Source organism: Lemur catta, chromosome 12, assembly GCF_020740605.2.
Source record: "Lemur catta isolate mLemCat1 chromosome 12, mLemCat1.pri, whole genome shotgun sequence".
NCBI classification, from domain to species: domain Eukaryota; kingdom Metazoa; phylum Chordata; class Mammalia; order Primates; family Lemuridae; genus Lemur; species Lemur catta.
The window spans coordinates 27,882,932-27,910,653 of record NC_059139.1 but is presented as its reverse complement, the minus strand read 5'-3'; the positions used below and the strand labels follow the sequence as shown (position 1 = coordinate 27,910,653).

The 27,722-nt window shown below is 38.2% G+C and overlaps 1 protein-coding gene across 3 annotated transcripts; it reads left to right on the top strand.

The window, feature by feature from the left end:
* Positions 1-6,112: 6,112 nt before the first annotated feature.
* Positions 6,113-26,515, top strand: HMGCS1 (3-hydroxy-3-methylglutaryl-CoA synthase 1). Of its 3 annotated transcripts, none has more exons than XM_045565921.1 (11): positions 6,183-6,262; positions 11,453-11,513; positions 17,845-18,302; positions 18,609-18,734; positions 19,723-19,887; positions 21,070-21,235; positions 22,027-22,197; positions 22,703-22,809; positions 23,423-23,548; positions 23,767-23,930; positions 24,706-26,515. In XM_045565921.1, exons 3-11 carry the CDS (start codon positions 17,855-17,857, stop codon positions 24,793-24,795), a joined length of 1,563 nt encoding a protein of 520 aa, XP_045421877.1. In that variant the 5' UTR covers positions 6,183-6,262; positions 11,453-11,513; positions 17,845-17,854; the 3' UTR covers positions 24,796-26,515. The 3 variants fall into 3 exon arrangements, with proteins under 3 accessions (XP_045421874.1, XP_045421877.1, XP_045421873.1); XM_045565917.1 differs by lacking the exon at positions 6,183-6,262 and adding an exon at positions 7,032-7,050; XM_045565918.1 differs by lacking the exon at positions 11,453-11,513 and having other exon boundaries at positions 6,113-6,262.
* Positions 26,516-27,722: the final 1,207 nt, after the last annotated feature.

Here is a 27,722-nt window from a genome sequence, read left to right as displayed (position 1 = left end):
TTTAGTGCCTCTTTATTTCTCAGCTTTGAGCCTCAACGTTCCTGCCTACTTATGTCCTCCAAATAATCTAGGATGACTCACTTGTAACCACATTGCATAATTCATGCTGTTTGTGGGCTGGCTGCTGCTCTAACACATCCCTCCCACAGACTACACGTGAGGAAAAGTGAAAGTGGTATGTGCTTTTAGTGCATTGAGTCTACAGTGAAGTGTCCTGCTGATGTCCTGGAAACTGGATCATCTGCTAAGGACTAAGCTTTAAAAGTTGACACATACTGGAACAGATATAGAAAAAGTCACTTTAAAAAAGCTAAGTACTACCCAGGCAGTTAAGACTAGACTTTAACCTGATTGATAACTTGTTTAGCAAATTGAAGGCTAGAAGTGGAAATAGCCATAAAAAAAGGAGAGTCATAGATATCAATACTGCCAGTGTCCAAATAAGTATGGTCCACAAAAGAAAAGAGCTTAGGGATGGACTTCAAGTACTCTGATCTCATTAGCAAAGCCAGTCTTAAAGTAGCATGGGTGAAGGCAATTGGTAGCTTTATGACCTTGACATGTATCTACTCTATTGGGAAGACCATCCTATTAAGAAATCGTTGCATCTTGTTATATCAACATGACAGCTTGAAAGAGCTGTATTTCTAACTCTCTTCTCAAATTCATGTTTACCAACCAAGGTTTTGAGGATAACTTGCCTTCCTACGTAGGTTAACCTAGAGAATACAAACCTAATTAGTAAACTGGTATTCTGAGTTTATGCATCATCATCATAAACTTGGTTAAGGTAGTGTGTCCCTCAAAGATGGACTTGTTAGCAAGCTGGAAAAAGTCTTCCGAGCTCATGTGCCAAGGACCAACCTTTTCTATGGTAAGATTCCCCAGGGTAATAAATGCTATCCTCTGAGGCCTTTTGGGAGAAGTTACCTACCTTCCTTTATACAACATCTACCTCCCCAATCCAGTCCACCCTATCTTTAAGCACAAAGATGTATGTTTTTCTACATAGAACAATGGAAGGAAGATGGGTTTTGACATCTGAAGATCTAGGTTTAAATCCCAGTTTTGCTACTTTGTAGTTGAGTAACTAGTAATTTGGAACAAGTTACCTAACCTCTCTGTGCCTTAGTATCCTCATTTGCAAATTGGGGCTTACCCAGTGGGGCTGATGGGAGGGATAATGTATATAAGACACTTATTACAATTTCCAGAAAGTAGTAGATGCTCAGTAAACACTCATTACAAATGTTGACAAGTGAGAAGTAGATTACTCTCAGGATCACAGTGTGAGAGGACACTCCATTGAACTCACTCCTTTTCTTGCCAATGGCACAGAGAAAACATTGTACCCTACTCCATTAACACTCCTTTTTACCTGAAAAACCCAGCATACGCATACAGGAGGTTTCACTGTTACTTAACACAACTTTGACTTACTTTATCACTCTTAATTAAAGTTTCAGTTCCTGGGCCGGGCGCGGTGGCTCACGCTTGTAATCCTAGCACTCTGGGAGGCCAAGGCAGGTGGATCGTTTGAGCTCAGGAGTTTGAGACCAGCCTGAGCAAGAGCGAGACCCCGTCTCTACTAAAAATGGAAAGAAATTAGCTGGACAACTAAAAATATATAGAAAAAATTAGCCGGGCATGGCGGCGCATGCCTGTAGTCCCAGCTACTTGGGAGGCTGAGGCAGGAGGATCGCTTGAGCCCAGGAGTTTGAGGTTGCTGTGAGCTAGGCTGACACCACGGCACTCTAGCCCGGGCAACAGAGTGAGACTCTGTCTCAAAAAAATAAAATAAAATAAAAAAATAACGTTTCAGTTCCCATTTTGTGCAGCTTATAGATCCCTTTCACTGAAATGACTTTCCATCCCCCTCTTTTTCCTCCTGCCCTTGGTACACAACCCAGATAATTCCTGTTTGTCCTTTAAAACTCACATGGAACTTTGTTTGCTGTCAAACAGGCTGAGCCTGTTCCTGTCTCAGGGCCTTTGCCCTTGTTGGTCCCTTCCCTTGCATCACTTTGCCCCCCAGAGCTTCCTAGACTGGCTACTTACTTCTCATCCTTTAAGTCTCAGCTTAAGTGTCACCATTGCAGAGAGAGAGAATTCCTATCCAACTCACCCCACAGTCATTTTCTATCTCGTTAACTGCATTATTTTCTTCATCGGATCATCACTACCTGAAGAAACGTCAGCTCATTTATTATTTTTCTTACATAATGTTCTGTCTTCTCCCACTAAGCTTGACTGGATCAGATCTTGTCTTTCTTTTACTTTTTCTTTCTTTCTTTTTTTTTTTTTACCACACTTAACCCTTGAATCTAGAACAATGCCTGACACACAGTAGTGTTCAATAAAGATTTATGAACGTGATAAATGAGTAACTATCACCTGCTCTGGGAAGCTTTCCTTAACTGTCAGGCTGGATTAGATACTTTTCCTTTGAACTTCCATTGTCCTTTGGGTATGTTTCTTGGTGTTAACACTTGAATTATAGTGTACTTGCTAATTGTGCTATTTTAAAAATACCTCTTATGCATTTTCCCATGGTAGTGATCCTTTCAGAGGCATCATGGGAAAGAGGAAGGATAAGAGGTAAAACCCTAGAGGGGAGCAGTGTTGAAAACAATACTAGGTTGTCAGTGTGGGAATGCTAAATCAGTGGGCTTTTCAATCCACATCTAACTCAGAACTTTCCAGCGGTCTGGAGAGAGGAGAATATCTCCTTGGGAATCACAAGCCTGCTTTGGAATAGCAGTAGGGTAGAATGGTGTCATTGTGCAGTCAGGTGTCGGACTGGGCCCTGAGCCCCCCTCAGCTCCTGAGTGGTATGGAAGGACTATAGAAGTTACTCATGTCATGGTTAGCAGGGTTGAGGGATTTTGCTGCAAAAAAGGTTCAGTGAGCCTCTAGCTGAGGGCTGACTGCTGGGTAGGGCATGAAATGAAAACTGTTGTGAGCCTTAGGAATCCACAACACAGAGAGAGCCAAAGCAGGGTCCTGGTCAGCAAAGGGCCGATGCAGGAGCCCACATGTACGGCTGAGCCCTCTCTTCTGATATAAAATCAACCTAGTCAGCTCTGTAAAACCCAGATGCCATCTGGCTCTCTCTGCCCTGACAGGGAATTAAACTTTGCATTGACTGAATATTTAGGCAAAATTAAGCTGTTTAAACTGGAAGAGGCAGAGATATCTTTAATTGACAAATTTGAGGTTCTTTCCACTCCACCCCCTCCCACCCATTATCTAGTGAGATAGAGACTGTAAATGTTACATTCCTTACAAAAAGTAAAGATTGGTGCCTTTTTACTTTTGAGTTTTATTAATATATGAAATCCAGCCCCTTGCCATATTTATTTTTCTATTCTTCCCTCTCCTCCACCCGTTAGACTATGCACTCTTTGAGAACAGAGTCTATGTCTTCCAATTATTGATTCCTATTTTCCAGCACAAATGAAAGCCACATTTTCTAGTAGCCACATTACATTTTCTAGCAGGCACATTAAAAACTCAAAGCAAACAGGTAAAATTAATGTTAATACTATATTCTATTTAACTCAATATAACCAAAATATCATTACATGTAATCAACATAAAAATTATTAATGAGATTAAAAACTTTTTTTGGACTAAGTCTTTAAAATCTGATGTGTATTTTACATTTATAGCACATCTCACTTTGGGCTGTCCACCTTTCAAATCCCACATGTAGCTTGCACTTGTCTTGGGGCATTTTGCTGGGTCTCTTGTAATCCCTGCTGTAAAGCAGGTAAAAAGTAAATGTTTGTGCAACAGATGAATTTATAATACTAAATGTTATCATTATAGTATATTCCTGGCTCTTAAGAAGCTTCTTTTTTTTTTCTTTCAAAGTAGGGCAGTACAATAAATTATACTTTACCTTTGATGTATGGCATCTATAGTGCTTGACCAATAATACTTGGCATTAAATTTAGAAACAATAAAACATATATTTTAATATGTCTTAAGATGCACATTCAAGTATGACATTGGCTTCACTGTGTTTGTATCAATCATGGCTGTAAAAACTTGCAGTCCCTTGCATCATAAATATATGTATATTTTATCCTCAATTACATGGGCTGTAGCTGACTTTTGTGTAGCCTGATATAATCTACTTTTATATTTCACAGGATCCCAGAGTCTGGTGTTTTAAAATTCAATTGAGATGTTCTAAATCTAATTACTTACCCATTTTGGTGTCCATTGCTCAGCTTTTCCCAAATCAGTAATGTGTACTTTGCTTAATTAAAGATTAATTTGATCAAAAAGACAGTTTGTGCCTTGTGGAAATTTCCAGTTGTATAAGATGGTCATCCTCATGACTATTTGGCTAATCATTTCCTATTTTGTACTCCTGGAGTTTAAATTATTTGCTGTCTCTTTCTGAGGACTCTATTTTCCTTCTTGTGTTTGTCCTTGTTGACTTTTAACACATTCTAATACGTCAAGAATTTTAATCCCCCACCCTCACCCCAAATTACTGTTGATCACAGTCAGGCAACATCTCTCTATTTGTTATCTGCTTTATAGGTATGAAATGACATTGATTCTGGAACATAATGAGTGTCATGGGCTATATTGTGGAGTGATAACCATTAATGAGTGGTCCTCTTCCCCCAAGTAACTTAACACCACTTCACAATGGTTCCATTTCCAACATACTTTGCCACTTTGCTACTGAGAATGTCTCTTACTAGGTTAGCATCTATGGTGGATAATAAATTTCACATAACAGTAGTTGTATGAAGCACAGAATTATCAATGACCCCTTATCAACAGCATTCTTGGTAATGAAAGAGATGGGCCAGCCTGGGCAAGAGCAAGACCCCATCTCTACTAAAAATAGAAAAATTAGCCAGGGATTGTGACAGGAGCCTGTAGTCCCAGATACTCAGGAGGCAAGAAGATCACTTGAGCCCAGGAGTTTGAGGTTGCGCTGAGCTATGATGAGGCCACTGCATTCTACCCAGGGTGACAGAGCAAGACTCTGTCTCAAAAAAAAAGAAAAAGAAAAAGAAAAGAAACTGAGATGGGGAGAGAAATAAGCAACTCTGAGTCTTGCTCATGCCCCCTCCACCCCCCCAAAGCTAAGTATTATGGCTTCTCTCTCTGACTAGGAGACCAGGCAGAGGTGGAGTTAATTGTAAGGCCATAACTGTCCTCCTTTGGATTCCCCCAATTGTATTTCAGTGATTTCCTCTCTGTTTTCTAGAGGATCTAGGCAGTCCTTACCCTATGGATTTGCTATGCTGAGGATTATGGGGCCCCTTCCTTCTTTCAACAATCTTTTATTTGGCACCTACCACATATCAAGCTCAGAAGATACAATGGGGAACAGGCCACATGGAGTCCCTTTCTCAGAGTGCATGGATGGCAAAAATCTTTGAATTCAGGGTCAACATCACTTCTCAGGCAATGTTCTACACCCTCCTCACTGATGCCTAACCCTAAACTATCTTGTTTTAGGTTTAGTTAGGAATAATCGTCCCAACAGCAATTTTTTTTAACTTAAGGGAGTTTTAAGTAGAGGTGACAATATTGGATATTTACAAATCGGGCATTCAGAATATTTACAAACTTACAAATTCTAGGTGAAGTATCCGGCTACAACTTGTAATCCAGGTACACTTTGCTAGAAAACGTTAAGATTGAATCAAATCAAGTACAGTATTTCAGATATCTTTCAGGTGAAGCCTAGCTCCGGTTGCTAGGCAACCTGACACACTCTCCGGCAGGGACCAACTCGCCTGCCACACTTGACCATCTCCAGTGGTGGGACGCGGAGTCCCCATTGGCCCTCTTCTCCTCTCACTTCGCTCTAATTGGTCGGAGAACCTCTCACTCCGCTCCCGTTGGCTCTCGCCGTCTCTCGCCGCTCCGTCATTGGCAGGTGGGCTCTCGTGCCACCTCACGTCACTCTCTCACCCCACTTCCTCGGCCCTCCGACTTTGTCCCCGCCCCTTCCCCCGCCCTTTCAGCCACGAGGGAAAACTCCAGCGAGTCACCGCCTCTAGTTTCCTTACTATTGGTAGAGGCTGGATTGGGGGGCGGGCGCTGCCCGGCTACTCTGCAGGCCGCGATTGGCTGCTGGAGCCACTGTCCCGCCTCCCACCGGCTCGGCGGTGCCGGAGTTGGATGGGTTGGCGGCTATAAAGCTGGTGGCGGAGGGAAGGTGCCGCGTACTCTCGGCTCGCGGCTCTCTTGCTTTGCTCCGTCGCCGCTCGTTCACGTTTGGGTGAGTGTCCCGTGCGGGCGAGGAGAGCCGGGCTGCTGAGGCGCCGGCGGGCGGGGTGTGCGCCGGAAGGAGGCGGTGTCCTTGACTAGGCCCGAAGGAGCTCGGGCTCCGGGGCAGGGCGGAGGCGTGGACCTGGCCCAGGAGGACGGGGTGCCGTGGGAGGGGACCAGGCGGGACCACCCTTGCCGGGGACCTGGGCCGACCATGGCGGGTCTGGGAAGGGGCCGAGGACACTGGTGTGGACAGGCGAGTCGGAGGGGAGAAGGGGAAAGGACGTTGAGGGCTAGGTGTTCTAATGACATAGGAGTTGCAGGTGCCAGAGAGGTGGCTGTGACCGCCAAAAGGGGATTGGGGGGCGTCAGGAGGGTCAGAGAAGCGAGCTCGGCTGCCTGGGCGTTCACAGAGCCTTGTGTTAAGGGTGGGCACCGAAGGACGGGGAAGATCCTCCTTCGATGGAGACTGGTAGGTTGGCATGGGGTGTGTCTTCCTGCTGCCACATAGAGAGAATTGATGGAAGGGAGGTGGAGAGCATTACTTTTCTTCCCTAGCTCAGGTTCCCTAGCGTCACAACCGTGATTTAGACCTGGCTGAGCACTGGGGCTCTGGACAGTTTCGGTCTGTGTTTGCTTCAGATCTCACAGATCACTGCTTCTCACTTCCCTGCCTCCGTATTTTTTAAAAACAGGTTTCCTCGACTGCACCTCTCTCCTGCTCATAAGTTTCAGGACCAGCCTGAGGTGATATAATGTTGTAATGGGCAGGGACCCATAGAGCCCTCAAGCACTGAGGTGTGTTGGATTAAGCTAATGATATTTCAAAGCTAATTATATGGGGTCTTGGAAAACTTGCCTCTGGCTTTGACTAGTGGTAGAAACAGATTATTCTGACCCACTCTGGAGCAGAGATTTGGGGAATAGGTAATGTGAGGGTGTCCCTGCTTGTCATGCTTGGCCTTAGAGCATCACTGGCTCCTTTCACTGCTTACCTCTTCTGCACTCCCTCCCTCTCACTGATGGCTCGTGCCAACCTGCTGCAGTCGAATGATGTGTTTTGGTGGCTGCTAACTAACATTTGCTCTGTTTCAGGGAGGAATAATGAAAATCAATGACAATATTAAAACAAAATTAAGAGAAATGGGAGTGCTCCTATAGTTAACAGATTTATCCTTCTGAGATGAGTTTTGAACATTTATTGCACAGATTCTATTAGAGGGGAGGTAGATTGAAAGTCCTTAACATGTATCTGTGTCAGTGGTTCTTTGTAGCCTGAGACATCTAAGCAGCTTGTGTTCTTTAATCAAAACATTATTTTAAAATTTCAGTTATTTTTGTGTGGAGGAGGAGAGGGATAACATCCTGTGGGAAGAAGGAAAGGCTTTCTTTGTGTCTACCTTTGTAGATATTTTTTTCCTAACTTTGTAAGTTTGCCCTTTATTTAATTCTGGATCAGTTCAGTTCAATTCAGTGTTGTCAGTAACCCTAGTTCTCTGAAGGTGTGTCCAATGCCCTGGGGGAAGGAGGTGTAAAAAGATACTTGATGTTTGGGAGCCATAGGCCTTGTCATTTGGGCTTTGCTTTTAATTTTGTTTTTCTTGTTTTTTGTTTTTGTTTTTGAGACAGAGTCTTGCTGTGTTGCCTGGGCTAGAGTACAGTGGCATCATCATAGCTCACTGCAACCTCAAACGATCCTCCTGCCCCAGGCTTCTGAGTAGCTGGGACTACAAGCATGCATGATTTTTTCTATTTTTATAGAGATTGGGTCTTGCTAGCTCTTACTAAGGCTGGTCTTGAACTCCTGGCCTCAGACAATCCTCCTGCCTTGGCCTCCTAAAGTGCTAGGATTAATGGCATTAACTGTGGAATTGATTTTGAGATTTTTTTTGACTTAGATTTTAGATAACTTTTCTCAGAAAAAATGCAAAACCCCAGGTATTATTGTAACATGGGTTTCCTGGGTCCTCTAGAATGATTTAAAAACTGGTTGGATCTTCCATAATCCTGTAGAACTGGATGTGGGGAGATGTGGCTGGGGAAGCTTGATGGGACATATATCAGAATCTCTAATTAGTTTTGTTGAGAAAGGAATATAATCTTATAATTGTATGCTGGGTTACTACAAAACCAATATCATAGAAGGGTGTGATATTTTTGTTTCTCAAGAACGCATAACTTAAAAAGGTTGAGAAATATGTTAGCTAATCTAATGAGAGGGTACTAGGACTAGATTCTTAATCTATTTATTCTAATGCTTTGGCATGTATTGATGCTCACTTGATGTCTGTCAGCTAAGTGTAGTTAGAGCCATAAAAGGAGAAGCTAATCTTTCAAAGCTCCACAGTCTTCATCTTGGCAGGGTTTGTGGTTATATGTGGGTGCATATGGGAATGATTGTAAAACCAACAAATGCTTCTTTTGATTCCATTTGGTCTCTTTACATTTTTCAAGTTAGGATCTGGAAACAATTGAAATCTACCATTTACTTTTAACAGTGAATTTCCTTAAACTCCTTGATACTATCTGGTGCTGCAGCTCATCTCAAGAGTGATAAGCAAAAAGAACTTAACTAATGAGGGCTGCTACAAGTCCTTGAATCTATGAGATTTGTCCTCTAGTTGTTATAACTCCAAATTCAACCACTCAAAAAATGGCATTGAGTGCACTTTACTCCAAGATCTCAAAGGAATTTCAAAAGAATAAAAATGCAGCCCGTCTCCCAACAGTAGTCTAGGAATCTAGTATAGGTAAAAAGACTTCTTGTTTTCCATAGAGAGTAGGCTATGAAGACTTGGGTGTGAATGACATATCTGTGTAGGAGGAGTTTAGGTTCTTGATTAGAAAACTTATTTTCTGTGTGATTTATCTAGGAAACCTTCCTGGAAGAGGCAGCTTAGAATAAGGTCTTAAAGTATGAACAGAATCTCTGATAGGCAGACTAGTAACTCTAGGGGGAGGCAGGGATGTCCATATCTTTTACTTGGGGAACTACACCAGAGTATGCAGGTATAGGCGAGTCTTTTTTTTTTTTTAACAGTTTTTGCTTGCTTGCTCCTAAGGAGGAAGGGTTGCTAACTTATTCTCGATTTCCTTGATTTCTCTCCTGTAACAGAGAGATCAGCAGGTACCTGCTTACAGTTTATCATGTCCCAAAATGTGTACTGGATGAACTTCTCCAACCACTTGTTTGAATCAAGGCTAAAGAGGGAGCCAGAGGAGGAATTCAGAACACTGAGTAAACTCGGGAAGAAACCCCCATTGCATGAACCCAATTGGCCCCAGGCAGTCTCATCTATTCTTGAGTTTTAGTCTTTGCCAAACTCAAAATGCCGATATTGAGTCTTAGGAGTTTCCAAACATCCTTTTTAGTAACCTGCTGACTATTTGGAATTCTGTAATTGCTTCCTTCCATCACTTGCTCTGACAAGACCTGTTATAAATAAGCTTATGTCTTGTTTGAGACTTTGGCAGTACTGGTTTAGTAAGAATAGAGAACCCTCCCAGCAACTGCAGAAGAGAACGGAAAGCCTAATCCAGCTCTGAATGGTTCTTCCCCAAAGTGCCGTTTACTGCGTCCATTTCATTTTCTGGTCTCCAAGCCTCTTTCTCCTCTGAGTTTCTTTCACAAGTGATCACTGAGCTCTGAGCATATTATCCTTAGGTAGCATAGCTGTCTTCTCTGAATCTTCTTTTCTATTTCTTTCTTTGCTCTAGTGCTGTTTCTCTGTCTCTCTCCCACCTAACCTCCCTTTCCAATTTAAATAATCAAAATAGAAAGAGTCAATATTGGCAATTCAGGGGAAATTTCCTTGACAGAAGTAGCATCAAATGCATATACATACGTGACTTCAAGAAGAAATATTAATAAGTTATTTAAGTAGTCTCAAGATGGAGAGGGAATCTTGTTTTTCCCCCGTACCAGTGAGAACTGGTCCTGTGGTCTTCCTTAATTTGCAGAGGACGACAGCATAATAAAGAACAAAAGATAAGTTATTTTCTCAAAGTATATAAATGCTGTAATCTAAGAGACTTTCTTGGAACATAGTAGTCTGTCTTCCTGTAGAACTCAAGATTTATTTCTTTTTTGGGAGGGAAAGTCAACTTAGTTAATGAAGTAAAAGGAACTACTTCCATTTAATTTAAATGATAATGAAGCTTAATGCCCCTTTGTCTAAATGCTTAATTTTTTTAACTTTAACACTGAGGGGGAAAAAACACTTTCTGAAAGGTTGCAGAGTGTAAAGATGGCAGTGTTGTAAATATGAGCATTAGAATAAATAGATGAAAATTAGTTCTTGCTAAAAAGATACCTTTATTTTGTTTGGAAAATACTAGTAAGAACTAGGATAATAATAGTGTACTGGTGCTTTATATTACAAAGCATTTTTCACATTTTTATCTTCTCGAGGCTGTCCTTCACAATGAGCTGGGGAGGGCAAGTATATTAGCTTTATTTTATAGATGAGGAATTTGAGGCCCAAAATTGCTGCTAAAGCCACAAGCTTGTAAATGCAGAACAAGCTTTTAAATGTACAGGTCTCTTTGCTCCAAAAATTTGCTACCCCAGTATAACTTATTTATATTCCTTCCTGCTAATTCTTGAAAACCTTGGTTTAAAACCTGAATCGGGCTGGGCGTGGTGGCTCTCGCCTGTAATCCTAGCACTCTGGGAGGCTGAGGCAGGTGGATCATTTGAGCTCAGGAGTTCAAGACCAGCCTGAGCAAGAATGAGACCCCGTCTCTACTAAAAATAGAAAGAAATTAGCTGGACAACTAAAAAATATATATATATGTAAAATTAGCCGGACTACATGCCTGTAGTCCCAGCTACTTGGGAGGCTGAAGCAGAAGAATCGCTTGAGCCCAGGAGTTTGAGGTTGCTGTGAGCTAGGCTGACGCCGTGGCACTCTAGCCCAGGCAACAGAGTTAGACTCCGTCTCAAAAAAAAAAAAAAACCCTGAATCGGTGATAATGGGCTTCTGTTTCATTACCAGAATTGAAACTACCACTATAAGGACTAATTAAAAAAGGGGCAAAAAAGATTTTATAAGCTTTAAGCAAATGTCAAATTCTGTTCTATGTAATGTAATTGGATAAAGAAATGGCTTATTTTAACTCACTTTGAATTGAAGTCATAATATTCGAATTCGAGTAGTGATTTATGACTTTAAAAGAAGTTCTTATTTGAAATTCCTAGTGCCGGAAGGAGGAAACAGAGTGACAGACCTGGAGACTGCAGTTCTCTGTCCTTCACACAGGTATGGCATTCTGTCATGCTGCTTAAGGGAAGTGTTCCTCTTTAATGGAAGGAGGAAATTTGATTTTTATCCTAGAGCAATAAGCATTTGTATGTGCCACACATTCTTAAAACCCTTTTCAGAGTTATACCTGTCAATGGAAAAGAAGCCAAACTGTAAAGTAATTTAAAGAGGTTTATTCTGAGCCAAATTTGAGGAATATGACCTGGAACCATGCCCAAGAAGCCTTGAGCAAGTGGACTAGCAGTGGTTGGGTTACAGTGCGGTTTTACACATTTCAGGGTGATAGAGGTTATAGGTGAAGTCGTAAATCAATACATGGAAGGCATACATTGGTTTGGCCAGTGTGGGGGGTGGCTTACAGGTTATAGGTGGGTTTAAACACTCTTTGACTTGTAATTGGTTAAAGACATGAAGCTTTTGTCTAAAGGCTTGGAATGTTTTGAGATAAGTAAGTCTGTTAATCAGAGATAAGCTACCAGACATGGTTGTTGTGTAAATTGAGGACCTGCAGGTTTGTCTTGCTTAGCCTTAGGCCTGTTAATGAGTTACAAAGGATATATTCCCACGGCAGGCAACTTAGTTTTTGGATATAGAATATCTCCTTCAGTCAGCCAGTAGGGGGGAAGCCTTAAGTTTTTATTTTGGTTCATATACCTTATCTTTCAATTTTAGTTAATGCCACAATGCTGCAGGAGACTAAATTTATGTTTATTAGACTAATGTTTAAAATCTAGAAACTAATTTTAAAAACTAGTGTTCACTTATAAGAGAAAAAGTATAGATAATAAAATGTAATAGCATAAACTACATAATCAGAAACAATCACAGGTAAGCATGTCTGCCAATAGTGGTTTTTAAATCACAACCTCAAAAGATACGTATCTGGGTTATGGATGAATGTTTAAAATTATGTGAGAATAGATAGTAATTGCAAATGTATTTGAACCAATAATCTAATTATTTAGATTAGATTTTTCTAATTAGATTTCTAATTATTAAATTATTTTCTAATTATTAGATTAGGCTTTTTCATATTGCCATGGAGCACTTCTCTTATGATACTGCTTTTTTTTAAATTTTAGATGATGATTTCTTATGTTTGTTACTGATTTTAGATTAGAAGACTAGTAGGGTTTCATTTATTCAACATTTAGCACATACCAATTTGCCAAACAATGTCCTGGGTACCAAGGACATAAAGATTAACAAAGCGTAGTTCCTGCTCTCCAGAACTCCTTGTCTAATGCAGAGAGGCTGAGCCTAAACAATAGAGGAGAAACTTGACAGTGTTTGAAATATAGGTTGAGTATCCCTTAACTGAAATGCTTAAAACCAGAAGTGTTCAGGATTTTGTATTTTTCTGGATTTTGGAATATTTATAGAAAATATACCAGTTGTTGAGCATCTGTAATCTGAACATTTAAAATCCAAAATGCTCTAATGAGCATTTCCTTTGAGCATCATGTTGATGCTCAAAAAGTTTCAGATTTTGAAGCGTTTTGGATTTTGGATTTTTGGATTAGAGAAGCAGCTTGACAACAATCAGATGTATATTTTAGAAAGATAACTGTTGGCCTATGACAAAGGAGACAGAGCAGAGACAGAGCTCATTTGGGAGCCTGGCATAATAGTCCAGGTGACTGTCAGTCCCTCCCTTGCATGGCTGTTGAGAAGCAAGGTCAGGACTTCCCTTGTACCTGGATCCTCAGCTAATTTGCCTGCCTTTCTCTTTCTCTTTCATTTCAAGATTTATTTTCAGAGGATTATGTTCATCCTTTTTGTGTCCTAGGCAGGAAGCACTCAAAAAATGATAATAAGGCTTCCTTATCTTGCTTTGCCCTCTCTGGAAATAAGGCATGGAGCTCCTTTTGTCCACCAGAGGGGGTGAGCCTTCGCTTTAGAGAGAGAGGATTTTAGTCATCTGTTGGTACTTCTTTGTTGAAAGATTTGAGAGGTTTACAGAGTTCTGTGGTAACCGTGTACCCTTCACCTCCTTTTTTAAAGATAGAATTTAAAAAGAAAATTTATATATTTTATTATAAATAACAGAATCTTCATTATCATGCTTAGACTTTTTATTGTGAATACAATACTCTGAAAAATGAAATACATTATCAGCAAAAAATTAAAAATATATGTGGGTAATTTTTTAACTGTAAGATTTTAAAAATTATATTCTATTTAGAAAATTTTTATGATTTGTTTATTTTTAGAATAGTGCTATCAGCTTTCTGTTCCTCTAAATGCCATGGAAGCAATTACTTCCCTGTATTACTTTTCCTCTCTACTTAATCAATTTCTCCCTCAATTTCAACCAACAGCTAAACTTTTCAAATTAGATGGCTTTTTACCAAGAACCTGATAACATGTTGGCTATCAGAAACTCTGAGAGAATGAGTAATGTTAACTCAGTTAGACAATGTAAAAAATTTTTTTCCCACATTAAGGTCAGAGTCATGATTCACTTTGAATTTGATGTATGTGGATTGTTTCAGTTAACCCACATATTTTTGTTTGTTTTCAGATGAAACAAGTCACGTATTTAACCTCTAGGAGATTTAAGAGTAATAGAGTTAAACCTTATTTTATAAGTAGTATAATGCAAAGAAATGACTATGACAAATATGGATTAATTCTGTAATTGAAACCTTGCATTATATCTTTTTATAGTGAATTTTATAAGCATTGTAAGGATGATTAAATATGTAGCCAGTGTTGCTGCATGATACTCTTGAAAGTCTTCACTGAATTTATTAGTGAGCAAGTATATTACAAACTGGTTTATACCTTTAGAAAGATATATGCTTTTGTCCATTTTATTTCCAAAGGCATTACAAGCTGTTGGGCTAGGCAGGGAAAATCACAGTGTCCCCAGCATGTTTGAAGAGTTGAAAAGAATTCCAAAGGATTCTTTAGTTGTGGGAAAGGCTGGGAAGGTGGTTACTGCTGCTTCCTCTACTTTGGTATGTAGGAAGTAGTATGTAGGAGGAGCACCTAGCTTATAAATATATGGACTGGTTTTTTTCTTTCAATGCTAGTTATAGAGCTCTTTCCTGTGGACTGTGCAGTACTTAATTTTATTTTACTGTAAACTTAGCATCTGTGCCTAGTGACATTAGACAGCCCTTTTATTCTTTATTTCAACTTCACTGTACCAAAGTGGATACCAACTTTAGATTACCATAAAATTGATGGGGAGAGTTTCTATTGAGGCTCAGAGTGAGGATAGATATTAAGCATTTCAAGTGCCTCCCATCCAGAAAATCAGTAGTCTTCCATTTTATTAGTAGTTTGAGACACAGAAAGGGAGTTGAAGATGAAGGGGATAAGGATGTAGGGGCCTTATCTTTACCTTCCCCAGCTTTAGGCTTTTAACTAGAATGAGCCTCCCTTAATCCTTCTTTATGCTCCAGTCCCTGAATGTTGGTGATGACATTGTTTTTCCTGTATTGAGTACAGAAGTATGGCCAATAATTTGGGGTTAAGAGGATATAATTGGCAAATATAATAGATTGTTGAGCTTAGAGTTTGTTTTTTTTCCCCCTCCACATTATGGAATTGAGTAGTAGCAGTATGTATACTATGCTTGGTAAAATGGGGCATGCAAAAATAAGACATGAGGAGACTTCAGGGAGCTTGCACTTAGGTGAGGTGACCACACTATATTAATCTGCTTGGGTACCATAACAAAAAACCATAGATTGGGTGATTTAAACAGATGTATTTATTTTCTCACAGTTTTGGAAGCTAGAAGTCAGGTTACCAGCATGGTTGGTCCCTGGTGAAGGCTCTCGTCCTGGCTTGCAGATGGCTGCCTTCTTGCTTTGTCCTCACATGAAGCAGAGAGAGAGAGAGAGAGAATGCTCTCTGGTGTCTTCTTATAAGGGCACTAATCCCATCATGAGGGCCCCACCCTCATGTCTTCATCTAAACTTAATTATCTCTCAAAGGCTCCATCTCCAACACATTGAGGGTTAGGGCTTCAACATATGAATTTTGGCAGGACACAAACATTCAGTCCATAATACAGACATTATTTGGAAAGTGAAACAGTAGAAGCGCTGAATGCTGTATTTCATACTATCTAAAGAATTTAGGATGCAATAAATTCAAAATGCTTCATTGCCAAGTAAATTAAGATACAATGTGCTTTTTTTGGTTACTTAGAATTTTTATTTGTACTTATCAAAAGAGCTCTTTTAGAGTTAAACATAGATTTTTGTCATATGTCTCTCTTGCACATTCAATAAAAAGGAAATTATAAGTCAAAAAAACACATGAGGGAATCACTAAATTTTCCATATTTAGAATCTGCCTCTTCTGAATTGTTTTTTGACTCAGAGTTGTTGATATCTGTAATTTTCCGTACAACATCCTCTGTGCCACCAAGAGTATTGGTAATACAGCAGTTATCTGAAGAGTCCATAAAAGAACAAAAAGGCTTTGGTGCAGGCCTTTGGCTTTGTAATTATGCAAATTATGCAAAGCCAGCCTACTTTTGACTCCTGCTGGGTATTCACCACCTTCTACTCCCTCCCCAGACCATTTGGTTCCTATGGATGAAAAGAGTGCTCCAGTATTGTTTCTGGGAATTCCTTTCAGGCTGTTGACCATCACCTGCAAGTGTTGATGCTGGCAGTTTTCTTATTTTTGCATGCATAAGCAATGACAGCATCATAACTGCCTTCTGTCTGATAGCAATTGTGAGAGGAATGCTGATTTCAGAAATGTTAAGGAAAAAAGTGTGACTCTTCATTGATGAAATATGATCATGTAGAAGGATATGCAAGAAATGCCAACAATAATTTGTAATTGTCCAATTAATAATGTTATGAATTTGGAAGAGGGTGAGAACACTCTCAGGTTTATTGGTTTAGAAAGGTTTCATGAATGAAATGTGATCTATATGATCTAGGGCTATTCAGGATTTGAATAAGCAGAAGCAAGAGGTGGGTTGTTGAAGAAAGCACTAAATGTTTTGAGATAGTGAACAGAATAGTTTGAGAATAGAGAGAGGGTTCTGTAGGTAAGTAGTTGTGGGATGGGGAAAGATTTGGTAATATTTAGCATTTATCCTTGATTATTGATTTTAGGGTAATTCTCTTTGTGTGTTTTCTAGTGTAGTCATAAGCCAAAGTGAAGAATCTGTGTAAAGTGTCATATAGGACAGAAGCAGAGAGGAAGGCCTCACTGGAAAAATGTATGTTGTTGGTGGCGAAATGGCAGTAACACAGGCAGCTTGTCTAAACCTGTGCTCTTCTTCACTTTCTCACTGGTAGTTCTGAGTACTGGTTTGGCTGAACTGCACTTATCAGGGAAAGGATAGAAGGAGCAAAAGGAAACAGGGTTTGCATGGAAGAAGAGAAAGTAGAACAAAATAGAGAGTGCCTCTTTGTTCACTTAGTGTATCTGACAGTGTGCCTATCAAGTTATAAAACAGATGAGACTAGAAATCCGAAAGTCATCCTAAACACTCCCCTTTTCCTAACATCTAGTCAATCACAATTTCTGCCAATTTTTTGCTTCCATATTTTTTGAAGCTGTTGCTCTTTACCCCATGTGTAATTGCTCTAGTTCATGACCTATGTCTTATCTGGACTGCAGTATCAGCTTCCTAACTCAAATTCATTCTCTAGCACCAGTGACTATAAAACAATGGCACTCAGACTTTTTCGACTGTGCCTCCTAGTTAAGAAATATACTTTATATTGCAACCAAGTATATGTGTGTGGTGTAGGACAGAATTATGATAGCCAGAGCCCTGTACAGATTGGCTTGGTAGACCTTTATATTGCGGCTTTTCTACTTGCTGAACTTGTTTAGATCAGTAAAGAATGCAATATTGTTTGATCTAATTATTTTTAAAGTCCCATAAAGTCAATAACTGAATAATCAATATAACTATGATGAATAAATGATTTATATAAACTTTTTTGGGCCGTCAGGAATAGGTCATGTAATTGAATTCTGATTTGTCAGCCGTATTTCTAAATTATCATTGTATTTTATCTTAGAGCTCTTTACAATATAGAAGAATCTTATTTGCATGTTGTTTACTCATATTTTAAATCTAAAGATACTCAGTTTAGAATAAAGTGGAAGCCTTTCTAAAAGACTAATTTTTAAATGCTAGTATTCCATTTATATAACATTAATAATTGCCACTTCACATATTTACAATTGACTGCTCTAAATACTAAACTTAGAGAAACAAAACTAATATTTCACGTGATTGTTGAACTCTTAATATCTGTTTTTCTGTTTTGAACTTGAAAAATCAGCAATTTATAACCTAAAACAATGTTTTTTTCTGTTTTTCTTTCTAAAGCTCTTTCACCATGCCTGGGTCACTTCCTTTGAATGCAGAAGCTTGCTGGCCAAAAGATGTGGGAATTGTTGCCCTTGAGATCTATTTTCCTTCTCAATATGTTGATCAAGCAGAGTTGGAAAAATATGATGGCGTAGATGCTGGAAAGTATACCATTGGCTTGGGCCAGGCCAAGATGAGCTTCTGCACTGATAGAGAAGATATCAACTCTCTTTGCATGACTGTGGTTCAGAATCTTATGGAGAGAAATAACCTTTCTTATGATTGCATTGGGCGACTAGAAGTTGGAACGGAGACAATCATCGATAAATCAAAGTCAGTGAAGACTAATTTGATGCAGCTGTTTGAGGAATCTGGGAATACAGATATAGAAGGAATTGATACAACTAATGCATGCTATGGAGGCACGGCTGCTGTCTTTAATGCTGTTAACTGGATTGAGTCCAGCTCTTGGGATGGTATGTTACATGCCTCTGTTTCCCCTAAAAAAATCTTTTTGAGGATGAATAGACCCAAAGGACCTTTTAATGCAATATGCAAACTTTTGCTACTTATACTTGTTTGACTATATTCAGAAGGATAGCTACGATTTCAACTTATCTAAATTGTGAATTGGTTATGTTATTCAAAATTTAGTCAGAACATTTTCTTTCTTTGTCAAAGATGGGGAAAGCATTTTCTGGGGAAAATGTAATAGTCTTCAGTTTTACATATATGATTTATAGTATTAACCAACTTATGAAATAACAAAAAATATTTTTCAGGACGGTATGCCCTGGTAGTTGCAGGAGATATTGCTGTATATGCCACAGGAAATGCTAGACCTACAGGTGGAGTTGGAGCCGTAGCTATGCTGATTGGGCCACATGCTCCTTTAATTTTTGAACGAGGTGAGTGTTTGGGAAAGCATTTTTTTATTATTAGCACAATATACTGAGAAATGTGAAAATAGAAATAGGGGACTTATTGAGTGTTCATTAAATGCAGGCACTATCTGCTAAGTGCTTTCTGTGTTTTATCTTTTTTAAACAATTTTATAGGGTAGGTGATGTCATCCCCACTTTACAGAGGAATAAAATGGGTTAAAGTAGAGTTTAAGGAATAATTTCTGTAGTAACTTGCTCATAGTCACTGGGAAGTTTAATTTGTCTTCAGTTCAGTAGAACTACTATGAACTCCTAGTTAGATTTGTGAGACTTGCATGGAAAGTTATATATCAAAGTCAGAGGATTGTCCATGGATATTGTTATGTTTCATTTCAATTTATTGGCTTTTTCTGTGGACAGACTGGGTATTATTATAATTATTATTATTCCATCTATTATAATAATAATACTAATAGATGGAATCTTGTCCTGTCACCCTGACTAGAGTGCAGTGGTGTTATAGCTCACTACAACCGCAAATTCCTGGGCTCAAGCCATCCTCCTGCCTCAGCCTCTCAGGTAGCTGAGACTACAGGCATGCACCACCACACCCAGCTAATTTTTCTATTTTTAGTAGAGATGGGGGTCTCGCTCTTGCTCAGGCTGGTCTCCAACTCCTGAGCTCCTCCCACCTCAGCAATCCTCCCACCTCAGCCTCCCAGAGTGGTAGGATTATAGGCATGAGCCACTGAGCCTGGCCAATAAATAAAATTTTTTAAAAATCAATTATATTGGCTTCACCTTGGGATTTCTATACTGCAAGGGGTGAGAGTTTATTAAATATGTAAGGAAGATCCTTAGATAACACAATATACTAACATACAAACATCAAGAAGCAGAAATACATAGACATCTTCCTTTTTTATTTTATTTATTTATTTATTTATTTATGTTTGTTTGTTTTTACTTTCGCTTCCACCTCCTTCGACATCTTCCTTTTTGATTCTACTAGGGCTTCGTGGGACACATATGCAACATGCCTATGACTTTTACAAGCCTGATATGCTCTCTGAATATCCTATAGTAGATGGAAAACTCTCCATACAGTGCTACCTCAGTGCGTTAGACCGCTGCTATTCTGTTTACTGCAAAAAGATCCGTGCCCAGTGGCAGAAAGGTGGGTTTTACCCATTTTCTTTGGTTTTGGTATCTCTTGAGGATGGTGTAATGTCCTGGATGTCTTTGGTGAAGAACTACTTTGTGGGCATCCTTCATTAGTGTCCTTTTACCATTTCTTCCTCATCTACCAAACTCTTCCCATAGTTTTGGGGGAATGTATAATTTAGAAGAGGTAAACTTTGGAAATGAGGTATATCTCTGCAAAAATGCATAGATTGATTTATCCCTCCTTAGAAAGTCAAAGTGGAGTAAATGGAAGTAACTTGGATTTTGTTCATCTTTTGAGAGAGGTTATTTTAACAAGGTTTTAGTTTACAACTGTGATTCAGAGAAAACTGTAATGAAAATAAACTACTTATGTGATCCCCCTTTGCCAATAATCTTTTTATACTTTTTTGTAACTTTTTTATTAGGACCCACAGTAAGACATACATTTTTCATTATATATGTGTGCTAAAGTAAAACAAGGGTCATAAAATTACTTACCCATGCTGCAAGTTATGTAGTTTGCTATTTTTCTACTCTTTCATTTTTTTAAAATGCTCTATTTAAAAAAAAAATACTGGCCTGACCCACTCAATTGATTATATAACCTGTTAATGTGTTATGACTCTTAAATTTTAAAATCAGTGATATGGTAGTATATATTGTTCCATCTCTGGATGTCATTTTTTTTTTTTTTTTTTGGGACAGAGTCTCGCTCTGTTGCCCGGGCTAGAGTGCCATGGCATCAGCCTGGCTCACAGCAACCTCAAACTCCTGGGCTCAAGCAATCCTCCTGCCTCAGCCTCCCGAGTAGCTGGGACTACAGGCATGTACCACCATGCCCAGCTAATTTTTTTTTATATATATATATTTTTTTAGCTGTCCATATAATTTCTTTCTATTTTTAGTAGAGGTGGGGTCTCACTGTTGCTCAGGCTGGTCTCGAACTCCTGAGCTCAAAGTATCTGCCCGCCTCGGCCTCCCAGAGTGCTAGGATTACAGGCGTGAACCACCGCGCCCGACCTGGATGTCATTTTTAATATATATTTAAACTGCAGAGAAATTTCATTATACAGTGTATTTTTGGTTGCTGTTTAAAGAGAAAAACATCCTAGCCTTGTTCTAAATTTAAACTTAAAAATTTTATGACTTAAAAGAATTTCATAGTTTCCTTGGACTTCTCTTTCTCTTTCAGAGGGAAATGATAAAGATTTTACCTTGAATGATTTTGGCTTTATGATCTTTCACTCACCATATTGTAAACTGGTTCAGAAATCTCTAGCTCGGATGCTGCTGAATGACTTCCTTAATGATCAGAACAGAGATAAAAATAGTATCTATAGCGGTCTGGAAGCCTTTGGGTAAGAGGAGCTATTATGATTTTTTTCCCTTGTATATTAGAGCATTTTTATATCTGTTAAACTATTATTTGTACAGACCCGAAAAAAATTTGGAATCAAAAGGATCTTAGAAGTCATCTGGTCTAATCAGTGAAGGAACTGAGTCCCAGAGAATTGGTAGCTTACTTGTGTGAATTCTTCAGTCATTTCTACTCAGATTTTCTGATTTCCTCCTTTTATCTCCGTTCCAGTTGTCACCATGATAAAATAACTGCACAGGTCCCTATATTCACAATAGCAGCCTCTCCCTAGCCCCGGTGCCATATCCGTCCTGCACACTGCCACCGTTGAAGTCTGCTTTCATACTCCACTGATGTTTTTCTGACTTTTTAGGCTCCCTAGCATGCTGTGCATGTTAAACTCATTCTGTTTCTTCCTGCCTATGTCCCTTTTCCGTCTGATAAAATTCTACTTGACTTTTAAAACTCAGCTCCTATAATGTCATGACTTTTTTTTTTAACTAAATAGACATTATTATGAACTTGAAATAGTATTCTATTTGATGACAGTAAAGGTTTAGTGGATCCATTAACTCATTTGAATCAAGTAGTCTTAATTTGATTATAAAAACCCTTGAGAAAAAAAGACCATATACATACGACTGTATGTCTTCTATAGCAATCAGCATGCTCTTACTTGGCTTTTAATAAATGGGAAAATAGAATCATACACACTTACATATTTGAATATTAATTAGGCCCACTATCTAATGTAATATAACAAATTGTCTTTTTTTTTGGTAAATCTTTCAGAGATGTTAAATTAGAAGATACCTACTTTGATAGAGATGTGGAAAAGGCATTTATGAAGGCTAGTTCTGAACTCTTTAATCAGAAAACAAAGGCATCCTTGCTTGTATCAAATCAAAATGGGAATATGTACACATCTTCAGTATATGGTTCCCTTGCTTCTGTTTTAGCACAGTAAGTATAAATTTTACCTGCTTTATTCCCCTCATTTGAGTATGTTAGATTTCTAAGACCAAATCTCATGTCAGGAGCATTATTGGTAGATCACAATGTTTTATCTTCAGCCTCTCTAATCTGCTATTGTTCATTAACTTGAAAGATATATGGGTTGATGTTACAGTTCTTCCAGAAGTATTTGTTGATTGCAAACTGGCTTTCCTGGCACCTGTTTTCAAGGTTTTATTATTCTTGACCTATAGTTGAACCATAAATCCCTGGTTGCCAAAGTAACTTATGTTGTGGTATAATAACTTTCATAATCCTCATCATTTCCCAAAAGATAAAAACCCTTATTTTCAGTCTGCTTACCTTAATATCAAAACTTTCCATAATATTAAAACTTTAAATTAGATCCCTACTTTAACCTATAGTTTGAATTTTTATTCCGACCTGTATAGCTTCCCACACATTGTAGCTTTGGCTCAGTTAAACTTCTTAACGGTTTTTGCCCCCTACACAGGTACTCACCTCAGCAATTGGCAGGGAAGAGAATTGGAGTGTTCTCTTATGGTTCTGGCTTGGCTGCCACCCTGTACTCTCTGAAAGTTACACAAGACGCCACACCAGGTAAGTAAGTGCTAAGTCTTTCAGTAAGAATGTATTGAGAACCTACTGTGGTGAGGTTGATTTAGTGGATTTCTCAAGTGAACATTTGAATCTGTCTCATAGATCATTACATTTTAATCTTCATTACTTCTTTCAAAATAGCCATATTTTTACTCTCTACCTTAAAAATCTGCTTTAACAGAATAAGGAGTAGGATTGTTATCTAATTTTCATAGGTATATGGTCTTGCCTATACTTAAGGAAACTTTTGTGCCTTCCCTGAGGAGAAAGGAGCAAAAACATAGAGAAAAACTGATGAAAATTTAGCATTACTTTAAAATTATACCGTGGATGGATTGACTATAGACATGTTATTTATAGTTTCAGGTTCCATGTATCTCCTAACTTTTCTACTGGCTAGTAATGAATAAATGTCTAGTCAGAGGTCATAGGGAGTTTGTCAAATAGATGCCATCTTATCTTTTAACTAAACTACAGCCAGTAGTTTTAAAAGAAATGAAAAATTGGTGTTTTTTTGTTTTTTTTTTTTTCATTTGGCAACATTTTATTTAGGCTTCTTTTGGGCATGCAGTGTTTTTTAGTCTTTTAATGTTGGAATTATTTACTATTTTAGGGTCTGCTCTTGATAAAATAACAGCAAGTTTGTGTGATCTTAAATCAAGGCTGGACTCGAGAACTTGTGTGGCACCGGATGTCTTTGCTGAAAACATGAAGCTCAGAGAGGACACCCATCATTTGGGTAAAAATACTAAATTGTGTTTAAATAAGCCCAAAAGCTTATTGTAGGGCTATAATAACATTAAAGATGCTACCTATGAGATAAGGATATCAAGGCTTTATTCAGTAGTAATCTGATGCAGTGAAAAAATTATAGGGATATATGAAACTTCTTTAGTTTTATTACCAGATGAATTATATGTCATAACTAATTTTAGATGTTCTTTGCTTTTCTTTTAGTCAACTATATTCCCCAGAGTTCAATAGATTCACTCTTTGAAGGAACATGGTACCTAGTTCGAGTGGATGAAAAGCACAGAAGAACTTATGCTCGACGCCCATCTCCAAATGATGACACTTTGGATGAAGGAGTAGGACTTGTGCATTCAAACACAGCAGCTGAGGTAAATAAAGCTCATTGTGTTGGTCTTACTCTTTGGCATTATAAAAAGTTTCCATCCCCAGATCTCAGGGTTAGGAGACCTAAGTGCAATTTACCAACTTAAAGGAATGTCAGTAAAGCAGAGAAATTCTTTACTGAATTCAGAGCAAGGGCTCTGGGACTAGATTTATCTCCCATTGTCAAGAAGTAACAATCATAGCTAGGGTTGGAATTCCTATTACATGCTAGGCACTTTTTACTTAACTCTCATTTAATCCTTACAATACCTTCCTTGAGATTTATAAATGATACTATCCCCATTTTGGAGACAAGGCTCCAAGAAGTTAAATTACTTGCCCAAGATCATAGCTTATAAATGGTGAAGCCAGGTTTCAAACAAAGGACTTTATAGCCTTGAAGTTATTTATTTTATCTGCTTATCACAACTTTGGTAAATGCATAGTCTTGCTCCTTGCTATTATACAAATTAGATAGCAAGTCAAGCCACCAGTGTGTGAGTTGCAAATATAAGATGTAATAAGTAAAATGCTCTGTATGGTGGGTCTCTGTGTGTCCTTCCTCTCTCTTGCTATATGGATAATTGCATAATAAATTCACTATAAGGTGAGGAATGGATATTTAATTCCCTTCATGAAAAGTTATATAGAATATAAATTTAGCAGAAACCTCTCTTAAGTTGTCCTTTATTAGTTTCTCTACAGGAAATTTAATTGGTGCCATGATTCTTGGGAGAAAAAAAATCATAAGGGCCAACCACTTTTTTCTCTTCATTTTAGCATATTCCAAGCCCTGCTAAGAAGGTGCCAAGACTACCTGCCACAGCAGCAGAACCTGAAGCAGCTGTCATTAGTAATGGGGAACATTAAGATATTCTGTGAGGTGTCAGACTTCAGTGTAGGGGTGGGTAAGGGTGGGGTGTATGGGAATGGGTGGAGGAATGGGATGTCTGGGGACAATTTTAAAAGATTACCTGTTGCTTAAATTTTTATGTGACTGACATGGAGCCTGGAAAACTATTGTGTTCTTGGGAAAGTCTTTTTGCTCAGTTTGCTGACGTGCTTCCTGTTTGGTCTAGCCAATGCCATATGTGCTCGAATGATGTTAAGGGCTCTGTAAAACTTCATACCTCTCTGGCCATTTGTATGCATGAAGTTTAGTTTTTAAACATGGTATAATGAATTGTGTGCTTCTGTCAGAAGAAAACAGAGGTACTAGTCTCTAATTAAAATTTTTTTAAATGTGTAAGAATTTTATACTTTGAACAAACAAGATTACTGAAAGTACCTGTGGTTCTTTACAAACATTGCTAGCTTGGGGAATGTGGTCTTAAAATGTGATATGCGCAGACCTTGTTTGAAAATGGCAAGAAGACAAACATGCCCTTTTTCTAAAGTTGATAAATCTTGAAGAGGAAGAAGATTTGGGATGATAATAATGGTTCTGGAATCCAGAATGTTGCTTTAAATCTAGACCAGCAGTGACAAAAATTATTGTAATGACTTCTGAACAGAAAGATACTACCATTGAGCAGGTTTCTGGTATAGGAAACATGGTGCATTTGGGAGCTGTGGTTATAGCTCTGGGTGTGCTCCTCAGTTCATGGTGGATTGTACTGAACAACATTGAGATGTTACTGAAGGTGTGTAATGAGGAAGTTTGTTATTGCAATCCTTCTTTGTACCTTATTTTAAAATACAAACGTTTTTCTGGCTGTCTTTTTAAAAATTTAAAATGGAAAGGAAGGATGGAGCAGGTCATTATCAAGTTACTTCTGATGCTTTGATGTTATAAATTCAACTTACAGACTGACAACCTAAATTCATGGGATAAAAGAATTCTTTTCCCCCTTTTTTGGGAGAGCAGAAGCGTATCTGTTCAATGAAAATGAGAAGACACAACCCAAGTTTTTACATAGTCTGTCTGACTAGCCAAAATAAGTATTCCACTTCAAAGTCTGGAGGTAGGATTTGTAAAGAATTTTCTCAGACTTTAACCTCAAAAAACAAACAAAACCTATGACATGGGATGAATAAGAAGATTGGATAGACAGTTTTGTAGATCTTTTTGGTGCTGAACTATGACATGAGCCTTATAGATTGTAAAATAGAGATAGTTGGAACTAATGTACAGAACTAAATTTTTTAAATGTCATTTGCTGTTGAATTCTGTGAAGTTTCAGTTATCTAAAATAAACATACAAATACAAAATGTAATGTTTCAGATTGCAAGGTAATATGTAATGTAGTGTTTGTAAGATACGCTTGTCTAATATTAACTAGTAATAGTTTGATTTGTACAGTGATAATTTGTTAAAATGACTTCATTTTAACATCTACTGATGTAGATTAATAATGTGTAAGTTCAAATTTAAAGAATGGTGGGGAAATGGTGCATGTGATACTTTGGCAAGTATTGAGAGTTTGATTTGAAGAGAGTAATTTAACTTTTGGGTGCCAGGAAATGGGTTTTCTCAAAGTCCATTGCTGGCAATGGGCAGGCCAGGAATACTGGCACAGAGCATTAACCATACACCTTATTAATGGTGAGGTGAATAACTTTGAAATAAAGTTTTAGAGAAATATGTCAGATATTTGAGTATTCTTTTTCCTTTCTGAACTCACAATTTAGGCAAAAAATCAGCTAATATGCTATTTTTCAGTATGGACATTCATTTCATTTCATTTTATTTAGTTCATTCAGTCACTCACTCGTTGCATCCATTCATCATTCCACAAACATTTGAAAACGTAATATAAACAAGACACTCTGCTTAAGCCAGAAATGAAAAGATTCACAAGATATATGGTGTTTCCTGTAAGATATTTATCTAGTATGAATAGGAGCTATTCCTTCCTATGAGGAATTTATACTGATAATTTACTATTCTTACAGTTCAGATAAAGATATTAATTCCTAAATTGGGTGGTAAGCATACATAGAAGCTTTGCTATAAATATTTATGAAGTGAATCACTATTTTCCTAAAACACCTAAGACGAAGGGCTGACATTTAAAGGAAAGCAGAATTTATAGCGAATATAGAACTGCCCACTCCCAGCTATAGTCCACAGCCTAAAAGTCAGTCCCACGTAGCTAGTGATCCCAGGGGGTTCATAGAAGTTCTTACATTGGCAGTAATATTGGGTTAGGTACTCTCTTAAGAATCCTATTGACTCTGAGGATTCTATGAATTAGAAATTAAACCAGATTATATATTTTCTAATATTGATTAGCTCATGTTTTATCATCATGTCATGTATGGATTTGATACTTAGTAATTTATTTTCTGGGTCAATTAGAGACCAGTGTTCTCCAAGGTTACATCTACTTGGAAATTCGAGGAGCCTAATTACTATAGCTTTAAGAGTTTTCTATCCTTCCCTCCCTCCTTTATGGAATGTGTTCTTTCTCTGTTTGTGTACTTACCTTTTTTTCCTTCTAGTGTTTTATTTTTATGGACACTAATGACTAAGTTTGAGATTGACACTAGACTGAACTCAAAGATGGGAACAGCTACTTCTGATCCTCCCGTGTCTTTGCTGAAACACTTTTCATGTTTGGAGTGTCCTAAAAGAAACACTGAAGTGGAAGTCAATAGAGCAGGAATATAACAGGATCTTTAAATAATTTAAAGCTGTGTAATCTTGATGTGAAAGTGAACCCTTTCTTTAAAAATTCTGGCAACTGCTCTTAAGTCATAGATTCTCCATTTCTTCTTAATTGGTGATGGGAGAAAATAGTAGACCTGTGATTTCTTTACCCCTCCCAAAATAAATAAAGGCAATAATTTGATG